At 37.1% G+C, this 16565-nt stretch overlaps 1 protein-coding gene and 1 pseudogene across 1 annotated transcript in view; one reads left to right on the forward strand and one right to left on the reverse strand.

The window, feature by feature from the left end:
• Positions 1–1656: 1656 nt before the first annotated feature.
• On the reverse strand, positions 1657–2612 carry LOC100733056 (nucleolar protein 56-like; annotated as a pseudogene).
• A 3047-nt stretch (positions 2613–5659) lies between these two features.
• Aspm (assembly factor for spindle microtubules) overlaps positions 5660–16565 on the forward strand; it is a 55187-nt gene continuing 44281 nt past the window's right edge. The window contains exons 1-5 of the mRNA XM_013158077.3: positions 5660–6219; positions 8056–8199; positions 8360–9803; positions 15134–15238; positions 15636–15782. Coding sequence (XP_013013531.1) covers positions 5929–6219; positions 8056–8199; positions 8360–9803; positions 15134–15238; positions 15636–15782 — 2131 coding nt within the window. The 5' untranslated portion in view covers positions 5660–5928. The remainder of the gene's footprint in view (positions 6220–8055; positions 8200–8359; positions 9804–15133; positions 15239–15635; positions 15783–16565) is intronic.

Below are 16565 nucleotides of genomic sequence, written 5' to 3' on the forward strand. Positions count from 1 at the left end.
TCTCACAAAGTATCAACAACTGGGCTCTCATCCTACTAAATAGCTTTTGCACAGCAAAATCAATTACCAACAAGGGGAAAAGGCAACTCGTAGAGTGGGAAAAATTTTTAGCCAGTGGTTCCTGATACAAAGGGCTAGTATCTAGAATATATAAAGAATTGAAAAATATCAGACTCCTCACATTATAAAACCCAACCCCAAAACAGGTATTAGAGCTGAACAGTCACTGGAAGAAACAAACAGCAAATAAATATATGAAAAAAAATGTTCAATGGTCATTCAAGAGATGCAAATTAAGACAATACTGTGATTCTGTCTCACCCAGAGAGAATGACTGTTATCAGGAAATCAACCAATAACAAATGCTAGAGGGACCATGGGGGAAAAGGGACACTTCTCCACTGTTGGTTGTAGATTTTTACATGTAGATTGATACAACCAGTGGGAAAATCAGTATGGAGAGTTCTTAAAAAATCAGATTAGTATTAGAAGTCCCATTTGACTCATCCGTTTCCATTCTGAGTGTCTTCCAAGAAGAATTAAAAACATCGTACTATAGCGATACATTTCTAGCAGTATAGTTTGTAATAGCTCAGTCTTGGAAATGATGCAAGTGCCTGTCCACCAAGGAATGGATAAAAAAGATGTGGTTTCTTTATACATTAGAATAGTACTCAGCCATAAGGAAGGATTAACTTGTGACATTTCTAAATGGATGCACCTTGGAGCCATACTCTTAAATGAAGTAAATCAGACACATATGTGTCAATATTGGATCCTTTCTTTGGTATGACATGCCAAATGTTTAAATAAGGACCAAAGTGTGTCAAAGGTATTGTGAAATAGGAAAAAAAATTTTAAAAGAAAGAGGAACCAGGAAGTGGGGAAAGGGAAAGGAAGGAAGGGAAAATTTAAAAAAAGAGTCCATACACTTATGTGAAATAAATAGGACACATCTGCTCAAATATCTAATTTTTCTCTGATGGGAGTAAAAAAGGACCAAAATGTTTAACAGATTCTGGGAAGTAGGAAGAAAATATTTAAATAGGATAGGGAATAATGCATGAAGGAGAGGGAAAGAAAGGAAAAGAAAAGAAAAAATGGAAGCACACAGAAACAAATCTTTTGTAAATTAGAAGGGGAAAAAAGGAGAGGAAAGGGGGTTGGAGAAAATAGAAGAATGAGGAAATATGCAGAGGTATAACTCCTTTAATAAATGTGATTATTATGTATATATAAAATGTATAAATAAAAGTAATCCCTGCCAAAAACTGTGGGAATTCTTCAGAAATTCATGGATGCATTCTTGTTCTCAGAAAGTGTTGCTTTATATATCATAGATTTTCATTTTATTTTCCCCAGTATATATTGTCTAGGGTGACTGGGCAAAACCAAGTAATCCTATAATACATATCTTCATTTATAAAGTGTTGGCATAGCAACTAGGTGGCACAGACACTTGATCTTTAAATTTTCTTCATATATACTTCATCTCATGCAATAATTTGAGCAATTATGTTGCCACCATGTGACTCTGATCAGCATGATCTGTATTGGCTTAGCAAGCGTTTATGCCTGTGATCTTCCAATATTATCTAATTTTAGAATTCTATATGAAAAGACAACTCCCTAAGACTACTGTTGTACTCATCAAGATCACAACATTAACAGTTGTTCCATTTTATTTTTTTTAATCCATTTTTGTGGATTTGTTTTTATTGCCTGGGACTTAGGGGATAGAAAGGGAAGTGTCACTGTGGGGGCACACCCCACTCCCACCCCCCAGGGAATGTCCATTCTAATCCTCCTGGATGTTCTCTGAAGCTTTTTCTTCTTTTTCTTGGCACTGCTCTTACTGGCAGCGGCCTCCTTAGGCCCACTGCTGACTGGCTCTTCCTTCGAAGAAAATTTTCTCTTTTTCTTGGGGACACTCCTGGCTGCCTCTCCTGGTTCTCTAGCAGTTTCCTCTTGGGTAAAGACTTCTTGGGTGGACTGGTGCTGCCACCAGCTGTCTCTTCCACATCACTATTAATCAACTCTTCCTTGAAAAAATATTTCTTTTTCTTGGGTTTGGAGACAGAGACAGATGGATCATCCATTCCGTTCTCCTAAGGAACCTCTTGGAATTTTTGCTTTTTTTTTTCTTTTTGGGTTTTTCCTGAGTCTCCTCGTGTTCCTCTGGAGTGTTACTGCTGTTTTCTGAAGATGCCAAAGCGGCCAGTGCAAGCCAGGCGCTTCTTTTCCTTCTTCAAGCGCTTCTGTTCCTGTTTCGCCAGCTTCCTGGTGATTTCAGCAGCAGCTTCCTCTGCCTGAACCATTGCCTCCTTTATGACATCTAGATTCTTCCGTGGAATCTCTCCAGTCTCATAGAAGGACAGGCGCTCTTCAACTTGTTCCCGAAGCCTCTCCCCAAATACACTGATGGGCACCTCAGAGAAGCAATCGATTCTGGAGGCAATACTGCACTTGTTTGCCAGGTATGGGGAGATGCGGCCTTTGTTCTCGGCAGCTGCTCGGCCAATGAAGGTAGAGTGGAAAATGAGTCCACTCATAACAAAAGGTGTGTTAGGGCTCTGGAAACTTGATCCCTTTGCTGGGCCCTGGGAAGCCATTTTAATTTAGTATAATGCAAGGAAATTTTTACTAAAATTACAAGGATTATTTTCAAGGATGTGAGCAGGTGTAAAGAACCGTAATGCAATAGCTTAGAAGTAATAACAACATGATATTCCAGTATTCAGATTTAAAGTGGTGAGGGGAATGTTCCAATTAGATTGGGAAGATCTAGAGCTTTGAGTGTTTTTTTAATATTGAGAAATCCAGAAAACTCTCACTCATGGGAGAGCAGTGAGGAGACAGAAACAATGGCCCCTTTTCTCTTCTTCCTTAGTGCAATAGTTGATTGTGGTGTCAACTTGAATGGATTCAGAAATGACTACTGGATTAGTGGATCACAGTTCTGGGTGTGTCTTTTTGATCAATTTATAAGCAACAAACTGAGAAAGAAATACAGTGGATGTGGGTAGAATAAAACATTAGGTTTATACACTGGATGAAATCAAAAGGGAAAGAAAGAGCTTTTCCCTTTTGCTTCTTAATATATTTTCTTAAGTAACTTGTCATGTGGTCATAGCCGATACTTATACCTATATTTTTCTACTATCCATTTTGTACCCCATCAGCCTTCAGGAAACACCTTAGCAGGTTACTGTTCTTCATCTGGCAGGGTTACCCTGAAGGTTCTGGGCCGTTTGTCATCCTGATTGGATCAGATTAGTATAATTTCCCACTGACCTTAATAGCATGGCATGATAATACTAGGAGGCACCTTAAGTGATCTGCTGCACTTCAAATATATTTTTTCTTTTCTCTATGTAGAGTAAATTTTATTTATCCTTCATAGCCTGGACCAAAAAACCCTGCCAGCACCATACCTCTCTTTTTAGCTTGTTTCCTCAGTCAGAGGCATCAGGAGACCAAAATGAGCAGGGTGAAGTCTTAGCTTCTAGTTCAATGAAATCATTCCTGTACCTCCTGGTACAAGTCTTAATCCCTCTGAAGCTAAGACAACCAAGCTGGCAAAGTATAAAATCATGAAGAACAAAAGCATAAGATCATGGGACAAAAAATTTGAGTAATGGGTCACTAGGGGCAACATTTCCACTTCCACCCCTTGATTCCCAGACTCATAAATTCTGGCTATGGGAAACAGAGTACCATGTAGTGGATGATGATTCAATGCATATACAGCCTTCTGGAGAAACTTGCCCTGGGCCTGCAAGGTACTGCCATCTAGCTAATGCTATAACTGAGTCTTCAAAAAGCTATCCCATCTTTCTGTCAGTCCAACTGCTTCTGGATGAAGAGGAACATGTAAAACCAGTAAATTCCATGAGCATGAGCCCCGTGCCTTACTTCTTTGTCTGTCAAATGTGTTCCCTGGTCAAAAGCAACAGTGTGTGGAATACCAGGGCATTCTGTGAGTTCATGGAAGGTAGTTTTAGCAGGAGCATTGTGTGTGGGGGAAGGCAAATCAGCACCTATCCCAAAACTGCATTTTTCATTATAGTAGCAGTTCAATATAACCATTCTGCCACTGGTTGCAGGGTGATGCAGAGGGACAGTGCAGTACTGGAGATTCAGAGTTAATCTGTGATACTGGGCATTCAGCAGTGGTTATAACAAGACCAGCTTTGGTGAGTGGAAGTCTGTGTTGCTGAGGATCTCTCTTTGCTTCCTGTTTGCTGTTCAAGAGCAAGAAGCAAACTTTCTTTACCATGCCCCTCTGCCATGCCATCCTGCCTTGGAGTCTATGAACTGAAACGTCTACAGATTGTGAACAAAGTTAGTCTTTCTAAGATTTGTGGGTGCTGGGTAGTGTGTCTCAGCCATAGGAAAGTAATTTAGACACTAAGTGACTTCTTTCTGAAGTAAAAATTATCCAGTACTGTTTATTCTGATTTTTCAAAATCATAAGCTAACACTATTACTTTAGGAAAAAAAAAAACTATGAAGAATAAGAGCAAGCATGAAAAAATTGTTCTTTTAACACATTAAGAATATCTTAACCTAAGTTTATCTGCAATCATAATTTGTAAGTAACATTCACAGTAAGAAGAAAAATATAAATTAAGTGTATTGGGTTGTTTTTTTTTTTTTTTGGTACCAGGGATTGAACCCATGCCAGGCAGGTGCTTATACCACTGAGCTAAATTCCTGCCCAGTGTATTTCAAAATTGTAATCATACAAACATAAAACTATATAGTAGTGTTATTTGGCATCAGTCCTGAAGGAGCAAAAAACAGGTCATATTGGATGTCATTTTTGACTTATCTTTCTCATCTTTTTCTTTCAGTCAGACTTTTCTCTGTATACATTTTGTGTAGTCAAATGTGTGGGTGTATATATATATTTAAAATTGTGAGTGTATATATATTTTTAAAATTTCTGATGTCTTTAGAGATAGTATGTTGCAGTGGAAAAGATCAAGATCAGGGATAAAGTATTTAGATACATGTCCTGTCTTTGCCATTTCCTAGTTAGCTATATGCCTTATATTTCTTACCTGTAAAGTACAAGCAATGGCCCCATGTTGAGTTAAATATGTAAAAGGTTTAAAACGATCCCGGATGTATAGTAATTTGTAAGCTATAATCATTATTAGACAACCTTAAAACTCAAGAAGTTCTATGTTAAGGATATTATCTATTTTAAAAAAGCTTTTATGAATCTGTGGGAATCACAAGTTTTATTTAAGTTTTATTTCCTGAGGTAAAAGACAGCATATAAATGTACAGCGCTTTTGTCATTAAATAAGCATCTTCATATTCGTCCCAGGAAAATGCGAGAGTTAAACTGAGTAATATAATTCTGGGCAGGGTCTATCAGATCAGAAGAGAGAAGTAAGTTTTTTTTAAGCCTGCTTAAGTTTTACCTGGGCATCATTTATTGTTGAAATGCGGTTACTGTCTTCCCTTAATCCCAACCTGTTTACAGAATTTAAAGGCAATTTCAATTCTGAGTCACGGAGCTTGGAGAATCACCAAGCGCGGGACCGCACAGCGATTTCTCTCTTCAAGAGAGCAAGCAGCCGCCGGACGATCTTGAAAACGTCGCTGTTCAATCGTTTAAACAAGGCGCTGCCTTCTCATTGGCCAGGAGCTTCTGCTCACTGATTGGTCTTTTCAGAACGGGGGCGGTTCCCCAAGGTGCCCATTGGTGGATACGGGAAGTTTAAACTAAGGCTGAAAGGCTGTACGAATTTTGCTCCAGTGCAGAGCCCGCGAGTGTTTCTGATTTTGGTTTCTGGCGCTCCTACGACCACCCGTGCGGCCTCTAGGGAAGCGGCCAGCGTGAAGTCGGAGTCCAGGCTCTGGAAAGCAGCCGGCTTGGAGCCGGCGGACGAGGCTGGCCGGGCCGAAACTGCCATGGCGACCCGGCCGGCCGGGCGGAGCTGCTGGGAGCTGAGCCCGGCCGAGCGGATGCCGCGGGCCGGGAGGAAGAAGCCCGCGGAGGCTCCCGAGTCCCCGGCAGTGCTATCTCTCAGCCACTTCTGCAGGTCTCCTTTTCTCTGCTTCGGAGATGTTCGCCCGGGAACCTCGCGGACGCTGCCTCTGGTCTTGCAAAACCCTAACGAGGAGGTGGCCGAGGTGGAGGTTGCCCACCTGCCGGCGGCCGAGCTGGGCTTCAGCGTGTGGCCGCGCCACTGCGTGGTGCAGGTGGGTCCGGGAAGGGCGGGCCGCCCCCTCCGCCGGCGGGGCGAGGCTGGCTAAAGACACCCCTGAACAAGGTCCTTAGAAAAGCGTGGCGGCTTCGTTTCTGTCGGTACCGCAGCCGGGTCTCGGGCTCGCGCGCGCTGCCTTCTCCCGGTGCATGAGATGCCAGGGTGGGCGCTCACCCCGCGCCTCCGAGCATGCACTGGAAGACTTCAGGCGTTCAGAGCAACTTTTCATTTGGCAGGCGTTTTCATAGACTTTAGGTAGTGCAAACTGATTTTGCTGTTCAAAATCAATAAATGACACTTTAAACTTTTATATTAACAGATAGACTTTTAAAGTAGACTTAAAGTGTTGCAGAATAGTTGTACTGTCTTCTACTAATACATGACACTTTGACAGTCTTTTTAAAGATTGTCAGAACATTGATTAAAACTTTTTAAAAATTACTGCCCCCTACACTTTTATGTTCTAAAACTAACTCCTTTTTCTGGTGAAATAATGAACTTTGTTTTGGCTAAATGTCTACAGGAAAAGAACCCTTTTACAAACTTTGTCAAGTTTCCATTGTGTATCTGTGGTGTTTTTTTGTGTTTTCCTCTTTTTTTCCCCTTTGATGTCCGTGTAGTTTTAATAATGTATCAAATTTAATTTTTTGGATACCATTTTAAGAACTTCCCTATGGTTTTTACAGCCAAAATAGTGTTCCCATTTCTATCATCGTCACCAAAAAGCAGGTAATTTTGTTCTTATTTTGACTACTTTTATGTTGATATCCACTAGAAGTTCCAAAAGTGTGCAAAGTATGCAAACCATTGACTGAAAAAATGGAACCTCATGAGCTCTTAAGAGACTGAAGCTCCTTGAGCTATGTGTCCTGAGTGGTTCATTTACACTCAGGAACTGTCCCTTCTGCTCCCATTTATGAATTGCTAATTGCCTGTTTTGCTTTGTATGAAAGACAGATTTCTATTCACATAGTATTTTTCTTGTTCCTTTTTGTTGTAATGTACAAGTCAAGTTCATCATTGTTATTGTTTTTAATATAAATTCGGTTTTGTAGAGTAAAAATTTCATTGTTCTTGTTGAAAACTAACTGCTTATGATGTTATATAATTTCTCATTTGGAAGAAAAACTTGTCCTTTTCCTGGAGAAACAACACAGTTTGTTTTGTCATTTCAAGGTTTTGCATTGGGCAGATTTTACCTGCCAGACTCTGAACTCAGGAATCAGACTGCCTAGGTTCTGATTACACACTAGCTTCATGACTTGGGCTATGCTTTTGGATATTGGTGACTTCATCAGAAAAATGTACATAATTGTAGTGCCTGCTTCCTAGGAATGTGATCATGAAATGAATTGTGTGAGATACATCTGCTTGGAACATAGTTATTTAGCAAAGAACAGTATTATGATGTGGACTGTAAGATCTGTCCAGAAGTGAGATTCAGCTCATCATCTTTTTTTTTTTTTTTTGCATAAAATCTTTATAATGTGGGGCCATTATATCTGGAATAGAACTACTATACATAATAAGGAAGCATATACAATTAAAGTTTTAAAAAATGAAACAAAATGATTGAGAGACTGTTTCATGGCTTTCATACAAATATGTTTTATTATAATTTTATTATGAGCCCAGTTATTGCTGATGCATTTTTTTTCTTTACAATGAAGAGAGCAAATAGGGTAAATAAAGCATACTTGAGTTATTAAATGCCATTAAGTGATGTAGAGTTATCGGTCCTTTATTATATTCTAAATTCTATATAATGTATTTTGGTTATTATATAATTACTACTTTGATAATCATTTAAAATGTATTCTTTTGATGATAGCCTACAGAAAAAGTTGTCATTTCCGTTAACTGGACACCACTGAAAGAAGGCCGAGTAAGAGAGATTGTGGTATTTCTTGTAAATAATGTTCTGAAACATCAAGCTATATTATTAGGAAATGCAGAAGAGCAGAAAAAGAAAAAGGTAATTGTTTTATTATTCTATGATTTTCTCTAAGAAAATCTTTAAAAATATGTGAAACTTATCTTGATGACATGCTTGAAATAGCATATATAATATTTCTTATTTAACAGTAATACTTAGTAGCTTTAAATTCATTGATGTATTTTGCTTATTCTTATAGAAGAGTCTCTGGGATACCATTAATAAGAAGACAGTTTCAGCCTCATCAACTCGTAACAAGAAGATTTCAAATACTCAAAATATTAATAAAACATTTAGTGTTTCCCAAAAAGTTGACAGAGTTAGGAGCCCACTGCAAGCCTGTGAAAATGTGGCTATGAATGAAGGCAGTGCTCCAACAGAAAACAGTTCTTTAACCCTTGAAGAAAGTAAAATACCCATATCACCTATTAGCCCCGTCTTCAAAGAATGCCATGTTGAAACTTGCTTGCCATTTTCTGTACGTCGTTCTACTACCTATTCATCTCTTCATGCATCTGGAAATAGAGAACAAATACAAGTAGAAAGTGCCATTGTTTCAAAAGATTTTAATCTTGATGAGAAAATCATAACAGAGCATTCTATAAATACTAGTGGCCAAAGCGAAGTGAATACCAATCTCATCCTTACCCCAAACTGTTCTTCACCTTTAAACATTATAGGAACCCAAGGAAATTTTATAAATCCAGATTCTTTTGTAACTAACTCCCATGCAGCTAATAATGATGTAGGGTTAATGACCTGTCTGTTATCAGATACAATTACTAAAGATAATTTGAAGACTGTTCATTTGGAATCCAAAACTGTACATAAAATTTATCAAACAATTTTAAGTCCAGATTCTTTTGTAAATGGTAATTATGGATTAAATCATGATCTAGAGTCAGAGTCAGTTAAACCCTTTTTATCCCCAAGTCAATTTGTAAAAGATAACATGCCACATATATATACAGCACAGCAAACATGTAAAGATTCACCATTATCAAATGAAAACTCTCAGATTCCTCCGTTTCCACAAGACTGGATAAAAAGTGAAGTTTTTCCATGTGATCCTGAATGTCAGGGTTCAAAAACCTCCCAATTTATTCTGGAAGAACTAAACCCTGAGGCAATGAAGTCACATTACCACAGTTTTACAAAACAAAGTCATCCTAAATTTTCTGCAGTTAAACAGCCTAAGAGACGCCCAATACTTTCTGCCACTGTTACTAAAAGGAAACAAGTCTGTACTGGAGAAAGCCAGGCTGTCGTTAATAAACCAAAAGCAAAAAGATGTCTCAACAGTACAGTAGAGGAATGTGAAAAAGTAATCGATAACCAAAAAGAAAAAGAAGCTTTTCATAAGTATCTTCCAGTTATAGATCCAGAATTAACTACACCTCAGAGTTACAAAAGTGAAACAACTTCTTCAACATCTTTATTTGCTCGTAAAAGAAAAAGTGACAGAAACATGGAAGATGCGAATGTGAAGGTTGTTAGAGAACATACAGAAGTACATAAAGTCAAAAGAATTCATTTTTCTCCCTCAGAATCTAACTCATCAACTCTTAAAACAAAAAAGATGACAACACCCATCTCAAAACACTTTAAAAGCAGGGAGAAATTAAGCTCAAAGAAGAAAACTGGTGAGTCTTATTTATAACGTCTTTAGTAAAAGTATAACCTCTCTAGTGAGAGCAGTGAAACATGCTATATAAAGGGGATGTTTATTTGAGTTTAGAAAATCTTGTTTCTTTTGGCTTGGTAAATCTCCTAATAAGCTCTTAGTAATTTGTACTTGTCATTTATCATCTTGCTTATTTTAGGGCAAATGTAATGGGCTAAATTTAGAAATGGTTGTGATACTGTATTGAGGCTTTTCATATTTTGTTTAATTTTGATATCTAAAAAATGCTATTTTCAACTATTTATCTCAATTACTGATAGTTTTGGTGCATTATTAAATTTTCCATCCAAAGGAAGTACTTCACTTTATCTTAGGCTGTGCCCTGCTTGGAAGGCCCTCTGAGATGCCTGGTACCCACACTGTCATCCAAAGAATTGCCTCTGCTCCTGGTGACATTCTTCACTGTCGACCTCTGCTCAGTTACTAGTGAAGAACAAAGCTAGGTTCCTAGAATCCTGCGTTACTTTGCAAAAACATTTTTTTCTTCCCTAGTATTAAAGCTGTACCTATCTTGCCATCCCCAGATTCCTGCTTGGTTCTCTTCTCTCTTCACTGTTGTTTTTTCTGTTTTCTTTGGGGAAGTATCTTATTATCCCTAAACCATGGACTACATGAAGAATTAGTTACTGACTTACATTTTTTGTATTTTTACTCACTCTCTTAATGACCTTATTCTGTGTTCTACTTTAGAATACTATCTATGTACAGACCTTGCTTCCAAATTTATTTCTTCAGAATTGACCTCTATCCAACATATACTCCTATTTGACTTTCTAATGATCTTAATTCTTACAAAGGCATATATTTCTAACTTTATCCCAAAATATCCTATTTTCATCTCAAATATCAGCATGCAAGTCATACTTTGATACTATGCAGACCAAGAGCCTTGGAATTGTCTTAATTGTTTTTTCCCTATGCATTTAAACATACCTGATTCCGAACCTAGTGTGCCAACAAATATTTTTTTCTGTACAATGTAGTAAAATCTTGGTTTGTAACCATGAGTCATTCTAGAACTATGCTTATAATCCAATCTTGTATATCAAAGCAAATTTCCCCATTGCAAATAGTGAAATCTCAGATGAATTGTTTCACATCCCAAAAATACCCACATAAAAATGATTATAACACTGTAACATAATACAGAATAATAAAGAAAAGGCATAAAGACAAATAAATCAACCTGCACTTATCTTTAAAAGCTCTGCATTACCATGTGCTGTCTATTGGCTCAGTGGAATCTTTTTTTTTTGGCAGTGCAGTGTTAATAAGGAACCTTTCAAATTATACTCACTTTTGTCTCCTTTTGAGAATTCCACAGAAGTGCAACATTGCATTGTTGTGAAACAGATTCATCACTCACACTGGAATGGCCTTATTCCAGTGGTGGTTTTTTGCAGTTTCCTACATTTTACCCGTCTTTCTCCCTTTTTCTCCTTCTCCTCTGCCAATGACATCTCCTCCATAAACTGTTGCTGATGAGAGGGGGTCACCCACAATCCACAGTCAGAGAGAGAAAGAGATAAGAGGGAGAAGAACCATTGGCTCAGTTGTGATCATGTTTAGTATCCCATACTATTCAAGTGGAAGACACAGCACATTTATTAGAAATATTTGCTCATTTTGCAGAACACTCACAGAAGTTACAATCCAAGATTTTACTGTGTTTTCAGAGTCTTACCAATTCTCACCACTTTCCAGGGCACCATCTGAGCCTCTGTGTTATTGCAAGGTGTGCAAAGAGGTCACCTCGTTTTCATTCTTGCCTTCTCTATAGTCTGTTTTCTGTATAGTTACTTTTAGAATTCTGGAGTCTTGGACTCTTCATTCTGTACCATCTGATGGGTTCTTATGACATTGAAAGTCACAATTCTTACAGTGGTTTATAAGCCTATGTAAAGCTATTTCACCATCCGCATAGCATCCAACCTCATAATTTTCTCTCTCTCTTTCTCTGCCTCTGTTCACTCAGCTTCCTTGTGATCCTTGAGAGCTCCAGCATTCTCTGTCCTTTGCAACTTCGTGTTTACTGTCTCTAGAATGACTTGTCGTATTTATCTTCTTGTTGCTGAGACAAGTTAAAGGAGAAAGTTTATTTTAAGTCACACTTTGTAGAAATTTCAGTCCATAGTCTGCTGGCTCCATGGCAGGGCTGCGTGACAAAGGAGAAACAGTTCATGGTTTGGCAGGCACAAGGCAGCAAGTATTCCATCTCTCCCTTCACATTCTATCCAGGTTACAGATTCTTGGTTGGCTCCACCCATGCCCAAGATGGGGCTTCTCATGCCCACACCCAGAACACACTTTTGGACTGAACCAATTACCACACTTTGAATCCTATTCACACACCCTAACTCTAGCCACTTCCAAAAAGCTCCAGCTATGAGCAAATGAAGCTCTGGAGGGACATCTAGATACAAGCACTAACAACTATCTTCTCCAGTTAAAAACAATAGTGTGCCCAAAGTCACATATAATGTTAAGTACTTCCAGCTATAATTTAAACACAGATTTACATAACCACAAAGGAAATTTTCTTTCTAACATATCTTGCAACACTGTGAGGATTTAAGTAAGAAAAAAACTAAGTGAGAGCTTTTTATTTGGGGACATGACCAAAGATTCCAGTGATGGTATCCACTGTGTCAAAGCTCTGATGTGCCAGTGCACACAGAGGAACTGGTGGTTTCCAGTGTATGGTGTTATTACTCCCCCGCTCAGTGGCTCTGTGGTGTTAGACTATTTACAAACTTGTTATTTTATCATTGAACATGGTCCATTATGTGATCTATATTTATCTAGCCATATGTCTTTTTATTGTTCTAGCCATGCTAGTCTTCATGCCCTACTATGGATCTTAGAAACATTCATGTCTGTTGTCCTTGCATTAATTCAGGTCCTTTGCTTATTTCAAGTACTATCATGAGCTTTTACTACTTTTTTTTCTTAATGAATTTCCCACTAAATACATTCCTTTAGGAAATATAAATATAGCTCATATGAATGTGTATCTGCCTGATATTTCTTTATTGTTTCATGTACATCTATTTTGATCAGATAACAAATTCTTTGATTATAAGGAACGTATGTATTTTGGTCTCCTACAAGGTATGTAATAAAATGATATTTAGAATGAATGAATTAGTGAATAAGGTAATGAGTAACCATTGAAATTTTAACGCAAACCTATTTATTTGAGGCAGCTACTTGGTGAACCCCTGATTTAGAGAGAATTGTACACATTAGATACCTGATTTATGAGCCTATGTAAAAGCCAGGTAGTGCTAGACTCTCTTCTGACAAATTAGAACACAAACAAGGAAACATTTATTATTGTTATTACAAATGCTTCTTACTGGGTATGCATTGTTCTAGACTTTGTGGACTCAGGGAAAATAGATATAATTCCTAGCCTTAGGTTGCTCTCTGTGCTGATTAACCTAAACCCAGTGCATCATGCAAGCACAGAAGAGAGGCCTTGTGTCGATGTTCAGGTGGCCTGAGAAGGTGCTAAGGAAGGTTTCCTATGAATAAAATGATTGCAGGCAGAAGGAATAGCTTCTGGAGTCTAGCTCCCATGACGTTTATGTTTTAAATGTTCAAATAAAAAGATTATAACCTTATAAATACTGTGTTGCATTTATAAATGGATTTTGATCATGTTCCTTATTTTCATAATAGGAATAGATTTAAGATTCCATTTTATGCTGTGTAGGCCATATCTCTATCACAGCTGCTCTGATACTGATGATGCGTGAATCAACGAATGGCTGGGTTCTACAGACTTCTGTTTATGAATCATGAAATTTGAATTTCATATAATTTTTGTCATCAGATATTATTATTTTTCTTTTCCTTTTGTAGTATGGGGATTGAATCTAGGACCTCACACATGGTACACAAGCTAAGCTACATCCCAGCTGTTTTATGTTTTGAGACAGGGCTTTACCAAGTTTTGCAGGTTGACTGAGAAATTGTGGTTCTCTTGTCTTAGTCCTCCAGATTGCTAGGATTATAGGCATGCAGCCACCAGTCCAAGAATTTTTATTCTTTTGATATTTTCCTACAATTTAAAAATGTAAAAACTTTGCTCATAGACGATGCAAAGACAGTGTGCTGGATATCACTGTAGTTTGCTGATGTTTGCACTAAATAGCTTATTGTTCATATTTAGTAGTAGTATATGCTGTTGTGGAATATACATATCATATATATATGTATGTGTATATATATACCTCAGGATCAACCTATTCTCATTCTTTCACTTTTCTAGTTAGTTGGTCTTCATACTTTTTGCCTCCATTATTAAAATAATTTTCTAAGGCTGGGCATTTAGCTCTGTGTCATAAGCGCCTGCCTTGCAAGTGTGCAGTTGTGAGTTCGATCCCTGGTACTGATAAAAAAGAAAAAGACAAAAAAACCAAAATAATTTTCTAATTTGATCTACTGACTTTTAATTTATTTCATCATATCTAATTTAGGTCTTCAGTCTTGACATTTTACTGTCCATACTATTTTCTAAAATGTAAATGAATTAAAAAACTGAATTAAAATTCTTCACTGGCATAGTAGGTGCTTCAGGTGATTAATAGTATAGGCTGAGGAACTGTATTGCCTATGATTAAATCACTGTACTTGCTAGCTGTGTCCCCTTGTCACAAGTGGCTTACTTGCTCTAAGCCCTAGTATCCTAATTGTATAAACTGTAGATAGAACACTCTTCTGATAGATTTTTTTTGATAATTGTATGAGTAAAAGACTTAATATTTGATAGCACCCAGCATAATTATTAAAATATTAGCTACCATTGTTATTAATATGCTTAAACGCTTCCCTACCTTTTCTTATATCATTTCTCACGTATATATACAGGTCATGCCTTCAATCCCTAATGTCATTTACTGAGTTAGTTCAGTTGTACAGTCTTCCCATCCAAAAGGACTTTCCTCTCCTTTTAAGTTTCTTCCATACTAGACACAACTACCCAGGCCTGGGTATCATATCTTTTTAATTCTGCATTTTTCCTGTACCTTAGGGTCTAGAGTATATGCACACATTAAGTCGCGGTTGAATCTGGTCTGAACTATAGCTTCTGAAGACAAAAATTAATTACTATGTATGGACTATAACTTCCAGGTGTTTTATTGGTCATTGAGTTCCAAGCATAGTAATTTCAGTTGTTAAATGAATATGATTGTGGAGAACCCAAACTTTAATATTTAAATCAATTACCTATTTTAGAAATTTCATTTATTTATAATGGTATTCTCTTCTAATTTATTTTAGATTTATTAGGATTCAAAACTCCTACTTATAAAACAACCAAAAGGACAAAATCCATTGTTGCTGTGGCACAGTCTAATTTGACCTTCATCAAACCATTAAAAACAGGCATGTATTCATTATATTTAAACTATCTGAGAAAGTGATGTGGATTGAAACATTAATTTGATTTCTAATGGAAATGAATTCATTTTTGTATGTAAATAAAGATGATGAAGAATTGTTAAAATTTGTATTCAAATTAAATTAAGATATTCTATCAGACTTTACTGAAATTGACTCTCAGTGACTTGGAACATTCCAGGAAATACTATTTACTTTTCTCCTGTTGCTTTGATCATGTCTAGTACCCAGAATGTTTGCTTTTTAGCCGAGTAGTGAAAAGCAAATATTGTTTACTGTTTTAATGATTTTTTGTTTTTAGGGTTAGAAAAAAGCTTTACGTATACATTATATAATACTTTAATGGAAATTGTCTTACAAAATCATCTCATTGAATTCTTAGATATTCCAAGACACCCAATGCCATTTGCTGCAAAAAACATGTTTTATGATGAACGCTGGAAAGAGAAGCAGGAACAGGGTTTCACTTGGTGGCTAAATTTTATACTAACTCCTGATGACTTCACAGTGAACACAAATGTTTCTGAAGGTAAGCATTAAATTAATGTTTAAATTTAATAACATTCTTATAAAACATCAAACTTTTGACATTTGTCATTGTTTCATTATACTTACTCTATTATATTGCAGCTGATGGCGTGTAGTTTTCCTTACATAGATTTTCTATATTAAAATGTGCATTTCACTTTTTGTAAATTCACTATTTACTTTCTGCTTTCCATTATGTCTTAGCCAATGGAGTCGGCTTTTATGGCTAAACCATTTTGAGATATGTAGGGAGTTGCAGGATTATGAGGAATCTGAAATCATTTCATATAAGGAATTTTAAAACTTTTCGTAGTTTATTCTGAGTGAGAAGAGTTGAGTATGGGACAAGGTAGAAACATGGTACCTTTCACACATTTGATTTTGTTTGCAAGAAAAAGAGACTTTGTGCTGCTCTTAAATTGTAGGCATCAGTTTCAGGTCTAAATGAGTAAATATGAACATTTGAATTGTCAAACTGTCAGTTAAGCTATTGTCAAAATGCTGATTTCTCCATTGTTGCAATATCCATGTGTGTTTTTATTTGTTTCTTTAACTGCACCTCCCTGTGTAGTTCAGGCTGGCCTTGACCTCACTTAAAGCATGTAGCTCAGGCTGCCCTCCAGTTCTGCAGTGATCCTCCTGCCTCAGCCACCCAAGTGCTGGGATTACAGGCTCATGCCACCACACCCAACCATTGTTGCAATATTAAGACAGTGGTTTACATTTCTCAGAGAAGTGTAGGTTTTTTTAATGAAAGGAAAGATCCTTTTTTTGGTCTTCCAAA

This window comes from Cavia porcellus, unplaced genomic scaffold, assembly GCF_034190915.1.
Source record: "Cavia porcellus strain 051 isolate PalLab524CR breed Dunkin Hartley unplaced genomic scaffold, mCavPor4.1 scaffold_29, whole genome shotgun sequence".
Lineage (NCBI taxonomy): Eukaryota > Metazoa > Chordata > Mammalia > Rodentia > Caviidae > Cavia > Cavia porcellus.